General features: G+C 38.6%; 1 protein-coding gene across 4 annotated transcripts in view; it reads right to left on the bottom strand.

The window, feature by feature from the left end:
• Positions 1–8470: 8470 nt before the first annotated feature.
• GRIA4 (glutamate ionotropic receptor AMPA type subunit 4) overlaps positions 8471–16129 on the bottom strand; it is a 491449-nt gene continuing 483790 nt past the window's right edge. For all 4 annotated transcript variants that reach the window (XM_069759215.1, XM_069759217.1, XM_069759214.1 and 1 more), the window contains exon 16: positions 8471–9257. In XM_069759215.1, the coding sequence (XP_069615316.1) occupies positions 9093–9257 (165 nt within the window). In that variant the 3' untranslated portion in view covers positions 8471–9092. The remainder of the gene's footprint in view (positions 9258–16129) is intronic.

Raw genomic sequence — 16129 nt, 5'->3', positions numbered from 1 at the left:
AGGAATCTGTCGGTTTTTGTCAGTAAAAGTTAGGGAGTTTATCACTTGTTTTAAAAAATCTCTGGAGTTATAGACAGGAGACTTGTAAAGTTGTGGTAGGTATCATCATTCAGCAAACCAACAATATTTCAAATCCCAGAAAATAACAAAGCATAATATTTCTAACAAAGCAACTTTCACAAAAACATTAAAAAATATTCAATCATTGTTTAATTAGGTTGTATTTTTGCATTGTTTCTAGGGCTCAATAACCACTTTACAAAGCAATGACAATATAGAAGTTATCCAGCATCGACATATTAAAGGGGTTGTCCCACCTTAGTCTACAAGTTGCTATATATGAATATTAAACATCCTTATTGTTACCTTTGTGACACTCATACGATGGTTTCAATTGACAACATTCATGACAGCTCAAAGCCATCGGCGTTCAGATATGGCCAATATGACCGATACTCAGCCATTGTACTAATCCCTGGTACATCAATGGTATAGGACAATGTTCCCAACCCGTGACTCTCCTGTTTAGCGAATGAGAAGAAGTTTACGAGGTTCTCCGCTTTGGACAATATTTATTTGATAAAAAATGTTCTAACAGTCAGCAATTACAAAGTGTGCCTCAGATAATACCCCCATTGATTAATTTTAATCTTGTGTATAATTTCTCTGTAACGCTCTAACAGGAAAATTAGGCATTACACCATTGTCCATTCACAACAATGGGTTGTCTCTAGAAATGAGAAAATCAATTTATAGCAAATCGAATTTATTGTAAATTTCCACAAACGTTAGGATTCACCAGAATCTGAATTTTTTTACGATTCCAAAATAAGTGATCCATGGCTTTTTTGTCTTTCTTCTCTCCGCTAACTGTTTCCAAACCTTCGATGCCGCCATTCTGCACCATACCTCAAAAAACGTCTCATGGAGCATTGATGCACATCATTGACATTAATAATGGCTTGGAGAAAAGTGAAGAATGGCAGTGTCTGAAGTGCAAAAACTACAGAAGATAAACATGAGACAAAAGAGAGAAGACAGAGGATCCGCAGTGGCAGGAGAGGTATGGCCGAGGAGAAGTGAATATAAGATTTATTTTATCCCCTTCAATTTGCACCAAATGTATTCAATGCAGATCGAATTTCCATTCCAAATTTGAACAAATCTGGTAAAATCAAATTTACATATAAAATGGATTTCCTAAATTAGAGAACCCCCTTACCTGTAGCAGTTAGAGCACAATCAGAGTAGCATTTCGGCATTAGCTGATGAGCCACAGGTTGGGGACCACGGGTATAAAATCAATAATGGACACTGAAAATCTAGCACTGAAAAATCTATTAGACTTACCTAAAAAAAATCTCTACAATGATAATTTACAAAACATGTACAATGCAGTTAAATAAAACTGCACATAATTAATTTTTCTAAATTATTTGGACACCATCACATTGCGTAAAAAAGGAAAACAAATTCCACTATCTTTAGCTAAAGTTAAAAAACAAATAATTTTTGGACAGATGTATGTGATAATTTTTAGACTTCACCTTCTACATTGGGTAATGAAACAGAAATGTTAAAAAAATGAAAAAAATCATGGATCAATGTGCGGTTGCACTGGTATGAAAGGCACCGAAGCGCTTAGGCCATATTGGCTGCAGTGGTCACCTGAATAATTCATGTAACGTCAATGCTTTTTGAAGACAATTGTGGGGGATTGAACAGATGAGGAATGCTTAATTAAAATTTTTATACCATTTCCTACACTTAGACTAATTTTGGCAAACCCTTGACAAATACTCAAAACAAACAAAGGCAATAAAAAACAGCTAGAAACTCAGTAACACTGCAAGAATGAACATTTCCAAAATTGTATCAGTAATCTTACATTAGACTAAATTTAATTATTGTAAAAATATAAATAAAAATCGTAATGGATTAACCATCAAAATGAAAAAACAAATACAGATTAGGCAATTTTCAAAAGAATAAAATCAATGTAGACTAGAAAATATGTCTCAAAAAAACAAATAAAATGCACTGGAAGGGGTATTAATTAAGGCACAAAAATGTTGCACACTATAAAAAAAAAGTACAATATTTTGCTATTTTAGGCAGTTTTTAACACTTCTTAAAAGTGGTTAGAAAGCGGGAGCGTTTAGCTATGCCAAAAAATATTTATAAATTGTAAAAAGTCACAATGATCACACCAATAAGAATGGGGGTAGGTGGAATAAAAAGTTGGGAAGACAGGTGAAGACAGAAGTTTTATGTTTAAAAGTGTCCAAATTTATCAAACAGCCTGTCACACTTTGATAAACTTGGGGCAAATGACGGCAATGCAGCCACAAGCAAAAATGGACTTTAAAAATGATAACGTTCCCCACTGCCTGTGTAAACGTAGAAGCTAAATAATCTTGACTATTTAAGAACAAATAAGGATCCATTATTAATATCTATTGTCCTATTCCTTCATACATACTATCTAGTAACTTGACGAGTTTCTGACCACATTTTTAATCTTATTCTCATATAGCATATGGATTCCTTATACTTCTTTAAATAGTTTGCCCAGGCTTGAGGATTCTCGGTGGCGGGAGCAGCGGACACGTGACCGCAAGTATGTGATATCCATACTCGCGGGCACATTCCGACTAGACTTGCATTGAGTGAGAACGGATCAGTCTAGTCGGAATGTGGCCGGGAGTATGCTTATATCTTACTGCTCGCTCCCAGAGCTGAGAATCCTCATAGCACGCATGATGTGAGGATTCGCAAGTCTGCAGTCACATTCATAGAGCTACTGCAGACTTATGAAGACCTATGAATCTGTGTTCTGTAAATGTTAGGTGTGATCCTATGCCAAACACAGAACATAATCCAATAGGTGAAAACTGGAAGACAACAGCATAAAATAGGGTCTTACTAGGATAGAGGATAAGAGAACAATAGGTGCAGGGATGTGCTCAGGTGGCAGGGAGGTGGGACCACAACACCATAGAACGATAGAAAAAAAGCTGCTGCAGATCCAAGCATATATACAAGGGGAAGAAAAACATGGAGAGTCGCTCTTTTTCGGCGTTGCCTGGGGGCTATGTGTGGAGACCTGAGGTTTTAATAGCCACACATGTGGTTTTGCCCTGAGACTATAAAAGCAGCAGTTCTCCACATATCGCCTCCTGGATTTCATTTTTCCTCATATGGCATCTTTGGCAGCACAGAAAAAGTTCTCCGTGGTTTTCCTTCCAAACAGAGAACATACACTGCTAACGCAAAGCTGCACAGTCCCACAAGAACCTTTCATATAGCTACAGTATGTGGCGCCTTCTTTACCATCCTAGATCTGAAAAGGAAAAATTACATCAAAACTACAAGGCTTACACTTTAGGCTCGTTCACACATCATGTAATTTATTCAATTACACAAAAACATTAATTAAAATGGGCATATTTGCTTATAAATTTTCTTTTTGGACCAATGATTTGTAAAACAAAACATTAGAAATGTCCTGTTTTGATCCAATTTGCAGTTCAACGTTGCCCATTCAAAAGAAAAGGAGCGCGAAACAAATGGATACCACTCAAGTGAAGTGCTCTGTATTTTTCACTGAGCAGTTGATAAGAGGAGTTTTGATTTTTTTTCTTTTAAACAAGAAAAACGGATGACACACGGATCAGGAAGTTCATCGATTAGTGATGAGCGAGTATACTCGTTGCTCGGGTTTTCCTGATCACGCTCGGGTGATCTCCGAGTATTTGTAAGTGCTCGGAGATTTAGTTTTCGTCGCCTCAGCTGAATGATTTACAGCTGCTACACTGCTTGAATACATGTAGGGATTCCCTAGCAACCAGGCAACCCCCACATGTACTCAGGCTCTCTAGCAGCCGTAAATAATGCAGCTGCGTCAACAAAAACTAAATCTCCGAGCACTTACAAATACTCGGAGATCCGGAAAACCCGAGCAATAAGCATACTCGCTCATCACTATCATCATTCAAATATTTCGCACCACTAGCTCTGTGATAACTTTTTGTTTTGCGTTCAGGTTTAACTATAATCAAATGTAGGAAAAATTAAAATATATTTTGCATACTGTTATTGAAACTAATTGGAAGTTTTGTAGACTTTACTAGGCTTGTTAATAATCATGAGAAAATATCGATGTAATCTATTGCAGATGTCCACCATACAATTCCAACATTTATTTTTAAAGCAGTTGTCCACTACTACGACAACCCCTTCTTACACTAAAGGTACCGTCACACTTAGCGACGCTGCAGCGATACCGACAACGATCCGGATCGCTGCAGCGTCGCTGTTTGGTCGCTGGAGAGCTGTCACACAGACAGCTCTCCAGCGACCAACGATCCCGAGGTCCCCGGTAACCAGGGTAAACATCGGGTAACTAAGCGCAGGGCCGCGCTTAGTAACCCGATGTTTACCCTGGTTACCAGCGTAAAAAAACAAACAGTACATACTTACATTCAGCTGTCTGTCCCTTGCCGTCTGGTTCCTGCACTGACTGCTGGCCGTAAAGTGAAAGTGAAAGCACAGCACAGCGGTGAGTCACACAGCGGTGACTCACCGCTGTGGCTGTGCTCTGCTTTCACTTTACGGCCAGCAGTCAGTGCAGGAACCAGACGGCAAGGGACAGACAGCTGAATGTAAGTATGTACTGTTTGTTTTTTTACGCTGGTAACCAGGGTAAACATCGGGTTACTAAGCGCGGCCCTGCGCTTAGTTACCCGATGTTTACCCTGGTTACCAGTTAAGACATCGCTGAATCGGTGTCACACACACCGATTCAGCGATGTCTACGGGGAGTCCAGCGACGAAATAAAGTTCTGGACTTTCTTCCCCGACCAGCGATCTCCCAGCAGGGGCCTGATCGCTGCTGCCTGTCACACTGGACGATATCGCTAGCGAGGACGGTGCAACGTCACGGATCGCTAGCGATATCGTCTAGTGTGACAGTACCTTAAATTTTCAGCCCGGATAAAATAATAAAATCTATACACACCTCCCTTCTGTGATGTGGTGAAATGACATGTGATGCCCGGTGCCCAATCAGCACTGGCATCACTATCTCCTCCTTTGGACAAACTGAACATGTAGAAGTCCGGGCTGCAGCTGATCCCCGACTTCCTCTTCATGTTCAATTTGTCCCAAGGTGGAGACAGTGATGCCAGCGATGATTGGCCACAAGAGTCACTTGTCACAACACCGCATCACAGAACCAGGGAGAGCAAGTGCCGACACCGCGGGAATGGCGCCAGCTCGGGAGGTGAGTATAAGCTTTATTATTTAATCGGGGCAGAATATTTAGTTTAAGAAGGGATTGTCCTAGTAGTGGACAACACCTTTAACTATATTACTTTTTTTTACTACACTATTTGCGTTGAAACCATTTTATTAAATTAGGTTGCAGAAAATATCTATAAGAAACACATTTTACACTAGATATTTTACAAATGGTTTCACTGGCATTCATCTTTTTTTTTTACGTATTTGCAAAAATGTTAACCCCTACACATATTATTTTAAAGAAAATAGAATTTTATATATACATTTTTCAGTAACAAAATATTTAACATATTTATGGATATTTGATTAGATTTTTTGTGGTGCGTGCTTGCTTCGTAAATTTCTAATTAGTAAATAAAATATATTTCAGATTTAAAGTAATTTTTAGAACCGAGCCCGCATGTTTAAAACAATTGCAACTACACAGGGTTTGATTGTAGCCATAAACCATGTAAACACATAGGTCAGCATAGGAGCTGCTTATACAAAACAAAAGAATATTTTTTAATCAAATCTGTTCCAAAGTTTTTATTTTGTTGCTATATTTTGTAAGAGTTTACTTACCTTTTAAACAGTGGAAGGAAAGGGGCCAATGTGGGCCTAATAAATAACTGACCTTCGACCTGCACTTCCATTATATCCGGTTCAGACAAGGAGACGGTATGGAAGCACTGACACTAGTACAGCCTAGTTCCAGGACTAAGCACTTAGTGTCCGGTCCAAATCGATAAGTCTACAGTCACTCTGTGTGACTATAGGCTTATGAATCCCCCCAGTGCACACCAGTTTCTGAGCCGGGACCGCTGGGTACGTATGCATTATACAAACTCCTGGCCAGAGCCCATCCAGTGGGCACGGCCTCGCTTCATACACTTATATTGAGCAACGCCGCACCCTCTAATTGACCACGCCCATTGGCTGGCCGCATTACTAGTCGGAGCGCGACCACGTTCGATACAAGTGTATGGAGTGAGGTTGCGTCCATTAGACAGGCTCTGGCTGAGAGTATGTATAACTCACACATACCCTCCGTTCCCAGCTCAGAAACCGGCAAATCCCTACAGAGCTCGCCCAGGAGGGATTCATAAGTCTGCAATCAAACAGAGTGACTGTAGACTTATAGATTTGAACCGGAGAACCCCAAACCAATGTAGTACATTTTTTACTAAACAATTTCATTAACTTTTTTTTTAAAGGAATTGTTTAAAAGGGTAAACCACTTCCACATAGGGAGATAAACAGGGCCGTTGATGTCACATAATATGGGCCAGTCGTCAATTGAGTTCAGGAGTTCAGGCTGGCGCTACAGAAGTAAGAATTATTATTATATTATTATTATTACATTATGAGGCAGCTTTGCTTCTGCAGCATTGGAGGAACGCAGGGGCACAGAAGCTGGTCCAATCCAGCGATACGGCCCGCATCGGAGCAGTGCTCACAAGGTCTATAGAAAAGAGCTCGCAAGCGCTGCGTTACTTGACTAGGAGACTGACCATTTCTGATCGCCTGTGTATGTGTCTGCCTCTGTTCATGGTAAACATTGAAAGGTCATTGGAGCGCATCGACCCCTTCATTCAGCTAATCGAAGGGGGCACCGGAACACAGACCGCCAATAATCAAACATTTATAGCTTAAATGAAGGTCATCAATATTACCAGGGTTAAAAGGAATCTTGTGGAAACTGAGACATTGTTTCCAGGGATGTATCACTTACTTGGCTGCTTGGTGATTTCCTGCTTTGTCCTATGTGGATGTAGCAGATCAAAGATATCTGGGCTTTGTATAACCCCACCCGCACCCCTGACCAGCAGCTTTCTATGCATACTGTGCACCAATCAGTTGAGTGAGGATTGAGCACGAGACGTGTAGTCAGGGAATGATTTTCTGATAAAATACTGATTGTAGTAAAACTACAGTACAAAGCCCAATAAGTGACATGTCCCTGTAATCAGGCTCTCTGCCTTTACATTATTCTGCTCCCAGATTAAATCTCAAAAAAGGGTTGACTGATTCCCTTTACAGAAAATAAAATTGTTTTAATTACGATTTCACTTTTGATTGAACTTTTTGTTAATTGGAATGTAATAAATAACAAAAAGACTTTGTATAAGCTACAATAGAAAAAAAAATATTTAAATAAAGGGGTAATATTTTCCAAGTTTGTTACGAAAAAAGAAGAAAAAAAATCAAGGCATTCAAATTATGTTGCTTATATTAATATTAACAACATTTACAGCAGTTCCTTTTTACCTGTTAGAGGGGTATTCCCATCTCCAAGATCCTATCCCAATATGTAGTAGGTGTACTAATAATAATATTAGCAAATACCTCCAATTAGAAATGTAGTATAGTTCTCCTGATAAGCTGTGTCGCTTGCCCAATGTGCATTAGGTATCCATCGTTGCACATGGGCAAACGACATAGCTTATCAGAAGAAATGTACAACATTTCTAATTGGAGGTATTTTCTAATGTTATTATTATTACACCAAGTAAATATTGGGATAGGATCTTGGAGGTGGGAAAACAACATCTTTTAAGAAATAAAAGATTTTAAATTAAAATAAAAACAAAACAAAAAAGATGGCATGAGCATATCAAACATTAGTGATTGTAAAAACACTCAGATTTATGAAAAAAAACAAAAAAAAAAAACAAAAAACAACTATTCTATTTCAACACTGTTGGTTTGCTCTTGTATTACTTTACATTTGTTATCTTGAAATTTTCGAAAAATTTTCGAATTTGAATGAATAACTCCAGATGGCAACATCTTAGAAAGAACGCATTTTCATTTTATTTTCAGTGGGTACAAAAACCACATTTTTTTTTTTAACTTTTACACAGAACAAGATTATAAATAACGTCTGGAACAGGAGTTGACCCGTAGTCTGATGAGAATCTACACATCTAACTGATCGGACAATTATATTTTCTGGTGGTTCGGACAAAATGAATTACATGTGTGTGCGTACACTTCTGTGGGAGAGAATGAAAATCGAAGAAATTGACCCACAATTAAAAAAAAAAAATTAATACTATGATGGCGTATTTTTTCTTTTTTTTGAATTATTGCAATGAACAGTTCCCTAAGATGGGTAAAAAAAAAAAAAAAGAATTGTTTTGTACTCTATTCAATTTACATCAGTTAAAAAGCAAGCATGTCGTCGGTTTTTTTTTCTTTATTTCAAAGAAAAAATGTAAATAATTTATTTAATTTTTTTCACAGGATTTACATGATTATTATTTATTTTGATTTTTTTTTTTAAATCACAGTTATTCTTAAAGAGATCTATTTTCGACAACTGGAGCTTCTTCATCCTTTATATGCATGGAGATTTGTTGTTTTTTTTTTTTTGTTTGTTTTTTCTCAATATACTGGTTAGTAATTTCATTGAATTCTATAGCTATTTTCCTTCTTTGTTAGAACAGAAGTATTGTCCATTCTGATCCCACGCTTCACAGTTTAATAAGCTAAATGACAAGTCTGTTTTAATAGTCCTTCCGAGATAAATTTTGTTGCTGCTAATATACTCTTTCCCCGCCCCTACCGCCCTCCCCTCCCCCACCAATAAAACTAAATTATGCATTTTCCTGATATAAAATCTGAGTTTGGGTTTCCGAGCGGAGCTCATGCACACATTGTTGCTGATGATGTTTGGACGTACTTCCCGGTCTCAGCAAGATTTCTAGGTCCTCAGTGATTTTCCCATGATGTGGCTCACAGTCTGTGCTGTATTTCACTCACCAACAGTGTATAATTAAGGCACTCAATAAATTATTTGGTTTTTATGGTAGATCCGATGCAATTACAGCCAATCCTGAACTTTGTCTAATTGCAGTCCCAGTGTGTACGGCCTTCGGGCAGTCGGGAGTCAAGACGCGGCCATTTTCTCCTACGCTCCCCGTAATGGATAATCTGGCTTTGTTTCGTATGGCTTCAGAAAAGGTCAGCTGAGCGATAAAAAAGAACGAATAATAAAAAGAGAGAATTACTATATCGGATTTGTCTTCATCCAATACCACAGAGATACATCGATAGATTATATTTATACTAGACATCTGCATTTTCATATTACATCTGTTTTTTGTTGTTGTTTTTTTTTAAACGTCTGAGATCGAAATTTAGAATTTTACTACAATTTTATCGATAGAGTAATTTATCATCTGAAGTTTGTTTCGTTTTTATCCCTTTATATGGATTAACTATGTAATTGCCTACACGTGTTAAAAAGCATAATTTGTACATAACAAACCATAGCTTCCTATCTTTAGTATGTCTAACCAGGCTCAAGAAGATTTCTGATGGTAAAACCTATGGTGTCAAAACTAAAAATGATTCCAAGGTAAATTATGAGTTCAGTTTAAAGAGGACATGTCACTTGCTGAAAAAAAATGGAATTACATTCCTTCTAAAAATCCCGGAGTTCCCCTGATTCTGATGCTTTTTTCTATTTTGTGATGCGTCGCTCCATTGCAGAGATATTCACATTTGTTTGTTCTGGAGCCCAGTATGTGAAATCTCTTCTTGTAGTGCAACTGGGCATTCCTTCATAGTTTTCTCTTGGGGTGTGCTCTTTCATGTCTTCCTCTGAGATGCTAGACTGCACGATCAGCTGCCAAGCTGTGGATGGCAGCATCTGGAAGAGAAGGGTGGAAACACAAGTTCCCATAGAATACTTTGAAGAAAGCCCAGTTACACTACAAGCAGAAATTACACATATGGAGCTTCAAAAGCTATAAATGTGGATATCTCTGCAATGGAGGGACGCAGCGTAAAAAGAAAAAAAGTGGTAGAATCAGGGGATCGCAGGATTTTTTTTAAAGGTATTTAACTCAATTAAGTTAGGTGAATCAGTGGTTTCCAGACTGTACTATGGAATGAGGATTGAATAGGGAGAGTTTACTATAATTTCACCAGTTGGACAATTCCTTTTCGTTATAAAGATGACTCAGGCTATGTTCATATAAAGTTTTTTGATGTGCTTAAAAATCATGATATTTTCAAGCGGAAACTGCTTCCCGAAATTCTCATGTCTTGGAGAATGTTTGGAGAAATTGATCTTTTCTGAAGTGGTTTTAACCCCTTTACGCCGTGGACAATTTCCGTTTTTTCTTCACCGTCTTCCCAGAGCCATAACTGTTTTATTTTTCTGTCCTCATAGCCAATATGAGGGCTTGTTTTTCGCGGGTTGAGTTGTGCTTCAGAATGACACCATTCATTTTACTGGAAAAAGAGTACTGGAAAATGTGAAATTGGGAATAAGTTTGCAATTCATTTTTATTTTTTGACCAGTGGCGCTGTACGATGTTTTATTTTTTGCGGGTCGAGATGATGTTTTTATTAATTCGATTTTGAGGTAGATATGACTTTTTGATCACTTGTTACAGCCTTTTTTGTAAAAAAAACCCCATAATTTTGGCGCTCTTGAATTCTTTTGTTTACGGTGTTTACCAATCAAGTTAATTACTTTTAGATTTTGATAGATCAGACTTTTGCTGAATGTGGTGATATCACATATTTGTATATTTTTATTTTTTTTTAAATGGGGGGAAAATGGGGTGATTTGGACTTTTTATTTTATTTTTTCTTCATATTTTTAAAAACAATTTTATTTACTTTTCACTGTGATTGTTACCCCCTTAGGGGACTTGAAGATGCGATTGTACGACTGCTTTTGCTATATATAGCCATGCCACAGCGTCCCTGCATATAGCAGAAATCACGGGTTCCTTTGAAGCCTGGCCACAGATAGGGTTTCAAGGGAGCTCTATAACAACAGGCACGGGGGTCATCAGCTCTCCCAACAAGCCATCGACCACCTGTCATCACATCGTGGGCACGCTAATGGGTGGAAATAATGAAGGGCGTGCATGCCGACACGTGTTAAATGCCGCTGTCAAGAGATTGATAGCGGCATTCAACAGGTTAACAATCACGGGCGGTGTAAAACACAACCATCATCTACCAGGCACAGGGCGGGCTCGGTGCGGCAGCTGGCTCCATACACCTGCTTCCGACGTGCGCCGTACATGCACGGTTGATGTCGTGAAGGGGTTAAAGTGGCTTTTGAGTTATTTGCATACAGAGTTTTTCGAGGAGTTTTTGGAGCAGAAAATGAGTGAACTTACCAAAACTAAAAACTCTTTAAAAAGTTTGAGTTTTGGTTTCGAAAACACCACAAAAAGACTCCGTGTGCACATAGCCTTGAAGAGTGTTTTTTCCAAAAGTGCTTTTTGCCGCCTTTTGATTTGGCAGAGCCTAGTTTGGAGTAAATTCCTTCAGGAACTGCCTCAAGGAAGTGACGTGCACCTTTTTTTGCTTACACCGGTTGTTTTTCAAAACTTCTTCAGGAAAAAAGATATGGACAGCAAAGCGGATTTCCTATAGAAATTAATAGGAAGAGTTTTCCAAGCTTTTTTAAAGATGTTTTTGAGGAGGGTTTCGGAAAGGATCCGCTCCCCCCAAAAATCCCCAATAAACACTATATGAACATAGCCTTAATGATAAGATGATCTCAAGGTGTTTTACTGTGGCGACCTCAAGTTAGCAGTTGAATCCAAGGCACCATGTACTACATTTTTCTATAAGGCCTCTACAGGGTAAATAAACATTACACAGCCTAAGGGAAGAGTCGGATGGCCGTATAAGGACGAGGATCGCAACACAATGCTCAAACTTTTTGTTGGCGGCTCTCCTGACCTGAGCATGCCAGCATATTTATATAGAACTGTCATGCTCTGGTTGGCATAGCTGCTGGCCAGTCCGAGCATTGTGTTGTGATCCTCGCCTAAGTTATATGGCTGTCTGACTCTTCGCTGCTTCTCGGGAGTCATTCTTTTTGTTTTTTTTTCTCTATTATTACAGGTTGATACGATACGATACACTTTATTGATCCCGAGGGAAATGATGGTATTACAAATGAGAATACTTAACACGCATCCTGCTCTTTTAACTTAATTTTCTAATATAATAATAATAATAATCAAAAATTGGGTATTTTAAGCAGTCAATTCTTGACTTCATTTTATCATCAATTTTTTTAATACCTACAAATGCAACGGTCCAAAAGCAAATTATTCTATTTTCAATATTATCACAGGTTTAAAAAAAAAATTGCCATGAGAAAGAAAATAGAAAACTATATGAAAAACATGACATCGAATGAAACAATTAGTGAGATTTCAAGTAGATCTATTTTCAGATGATCTACTTTTTCCAGATTTTTCTTTTTTCAAAGTCTTATAAAACGGAAAAATCTGTGTCCTCTTGACTTAGCCGACATTACATTATAAAGTTGCTTTATCTGGTTTTGTTATATTTTTAATTTGAGTTTTTAAAATTTTTTGGGGTAACTTCCGGTGCATTAATATTAGTATCTTTAATTACTTCACACAATTTTTTAACGTTAATATTCTAATCATTTTTTGTAACGCTATATTTACTTAGACATAGTCCTACATGTCCTAATTGAAGTCATAAACATTATGTGTATGCTAATGTATCACATATCTACAGGTCCTTCTCAAAAAATTAGCGTATAGTGTTAAACTTCATTATTTCCCATAATGTAATGATTACAATTAAACTTTCATATATTATAGATTCATTATCCACCAACTGAAATTTGTCAGGTCTTTTATTGTTTTAATACTGATGATTTTGGCATACAACTCCTGATAACCCAAAAAACCTGTCTCAATAAATTAGCATATCAAGAAAAGGTTCTCTAAACGACCTATTACCCTAATCTTCTGAATCAACTAATTAACTCTAAACACATGCAAAAGATACCTGAGGCTTTTATAAACTCCCTACCTGGTTCATTACTCAAAACCCCCATCATGGGTAAGACTAGCGACCTGACAGATGTCAAGAAGGCCATCATTGACACCCTCAAGCAAGAGGGTAAGACCCAGAAAGAAATTTCTCAACAAATAGGCTGTTCCCAGAGTGCTGTATCAAGGCACCTCAATGGTAAGTCTGTTGGAAGGAAACAATGTGGCAGAAAACGCTGTACAACGAGAAGAGGAGACCGGACCCTGAGGAAGATTGTGGAGAAGAACCGATTCCAGACCTTGGGGAACCTGAGGAAGCAGTGGACTGAGTTGTGGTGTGGAAACATCCAGAGCCACCGTGCACAGGCGTGTGCAGGAAATGGGATACAGGTGCCGCATTCCCCAGGTAAAGCCACTTTTGAACCATAAACAGCGGCAGAGGCGCCTGACCTGGGCTACAGAGAAGCAGCACTGGACTGTTGCTAAGTGGTCCCAAGTACTTTTTTCTGATGAAAGCAAATTTTGCATGTCATTCGGAAATCAAGGTGCCAGAGTCTGGAGGAAGACTGGGGAGAAGGAAATGCCAAAATGCCTGAAGTCCAGTGTCAAGTACCCACAGTCAGTGATGGTGTGGGGTGCCATGTCAGCTGCTGGTGTTGGTCCACTGTGTTTCATCAAGGGCAGGGTCAATGCAGCTAGCTATCAGGAGATTTTGGAGCACTTCATGCTTCCATCGGCTGAAATGCTTTATGGAGATGAAGATTTCATTTTTCAGCACGACCTGGCACCTGCTCACAGTGCCAAAACCACTGGTAAATGGTTTACTGACCATGGTATTACTGTGCTCAATTGGCCTGCCAACTCTCCTGACCTGAACCCCATAGAGAATCTGTGGGATATTGTGAAGAGAAAGTTGAGAGACGCAAGACCCAACACTCTGGATGAGCTTAAGGCCGCTATTGAAGCATCCTGGGCCTCCATAACATCTCAGCAGTGTCACAGGCTGATTGCCTCCATGCCACGCCGCATTGAAGCAGTCATTTCTGCCAAAGGATTCCCGACCAAGTATTGAGTGCATAACTGAACATTATTATTTGTTGGTTTTTTTGTTTGTTATATAAAAACACTTTTATTTGATTGGATGGGTGAAATATGCTAATTTATTGAGACAGGTTTTTTGGGTTATCAGGAGTTGTATGCCAAAATCATCAGTATTAAAACAATAAAAGACCTGACAAATTTCAGTTGGTGGATAATGAATCTATAATATATGAAAGTTTAATTGTAATCATTACATTATGGTAAATAATGAAATTTAACACTATATGCTAATTTTTTGAGAAGGACCTGTACATTATAAAGCAGGTCTATATGGCCACAGAACAACTGAATAATTTTGTCTAAAACACAACACATACAGTAATAAAACAAAAAATCTTAAGAATATTTGAACAAAAAATGGAGTTAAGATAAGTTAATGAATGTAATGTAAATGCTCAAAAACATCATAACATCAAGATAATAAGTATAGTACACACAAATAAGGCCATTAGGTCATTGACTACAGGTGCCTACAAACGCTCTAGAACATGACTATCTAGTTGACCAATGCGATCTTCTGACGCTATGATAAACACTTGCCATACGCAAACCACAAAATTATACATTCCTCACAATCAACCACAAAAAGTGAATATGGACTCGAGGAGTAAAACACTCGTAGTTTTCACCCAGGGGAACTCATTTTATATTAAAGAGAACTTACCATGTCCCCAAAAATGGAAAACAACCATCTCCATTCGAACAGAGGCCAACACCACCAAGGTAAGCTGAGGGAAGGGCAGCAGAGGGGATCTCGTTTGGAAGGTCTGCTTCCCCTAAGTTGCCAGAGCGCCTCCTTTTGTGGAGAGTGCCAAGTCAGCGTAAGAAGACTTACAAGTCATGCAACGCTCCTCTGGGAATTTATACTGTACGAGTATACAAATAGCCTCTTCAGAAAGGAACTCTAGTGACACCTATTGGAAGTAGCTATCCTAAAAGTAAATATCAATCCTTTAAAGGGAATCTGTCAGCAGGTTTTCTTATTTAATCTGAGAGCAGCATAATGTACAGGCAGAGAGCTTGATTCCAGGCAGGTGTCACTTATTAGGCTGTGTGCTGTCGTTTCAGAACAATCAGTGTTTCATCAGCAGGAGATTATCAATGCCTGACTAGGGCTCTCTTGCACGGCAGTTCAGATAATCTGGGTAAACCCACCGCCATCACTGATTGGCGATTTGCTGATAATGTCCATTGTACACAGGAAGCTGCCAGTTAGGGGCCTTGTCACATAACATAGGATAGACGAAAATGGGGAAGTTTCCGGCACAACTATCCAGGGATAAAATGGATTCTTTATTCAAACGTAGTTAAAACATTAAAAGGTACGAGACCTCGCCTTTTAATGTTTTAATTACGTTTAAATAAAGAATCCATTTTATCACTGGATGGTTATCAAGGAGTACTGCAGGAGAAAAAAAGCGCAATAGGGTCTTATCCGATGGAAATTTCAAATTACACAGGATTGCACTCACCTATTTTCTGTGGAAATGTCACATGGAAAACGTATAGAAGTTTTGACAGCTGCCGCAGATCCAACAGGTCAGCCCGTCACCAGGTTAGAATATTTAATCTAGGAGTTTTTTGGATATCACCTGCGCTGCTGTAAAGATGAATGTCCAGGTGTATTGAAGGTATAGATGATAGTTTTATTCTCAACGCGTTTCGAGCATCTCCTGAGGAAGATGTCCTAGTGACTTCGAAACGCGTTGAGAATAAAACCATCATCTTTATCTTCAATACGCCTGAACATTCATATTTACAACAGCGCAGGTGATATCCAAAAAACTTCTAGAGTGAATATCCCTGGATGGTTGTGCCGGAATCTTTCCCCATTTTTCGCATACCTTCCTATGAACACCACTGGAAATGGCACCCTCAGGAGGAACTCCGGGCCAAATTTCCAGCTACACATTCTCAGCATGGTAAGCTTTGTCGTCCCTTTCCCT

Source organism: Ranitomeya imitator, chromosome 3, assembly GCF_032444005.1.
Source record: "Ranitomeya imitator isolate aRanImi1 chromosome 3, aRanImi1.pri, whole genome shotgun sequence".
Taxonomy (NCBI): domain Eukaryota; kingdom Metazoa; phylum Chordata; class Amphibia; order Anura; family Dendrobatidae; genus Ranitomeya; species Ranitomeya imitator.
Note: the sequence above shows the minus strand (reverse complement) of the source record. Positions and strands in the feature narration are given on the sequence as shown.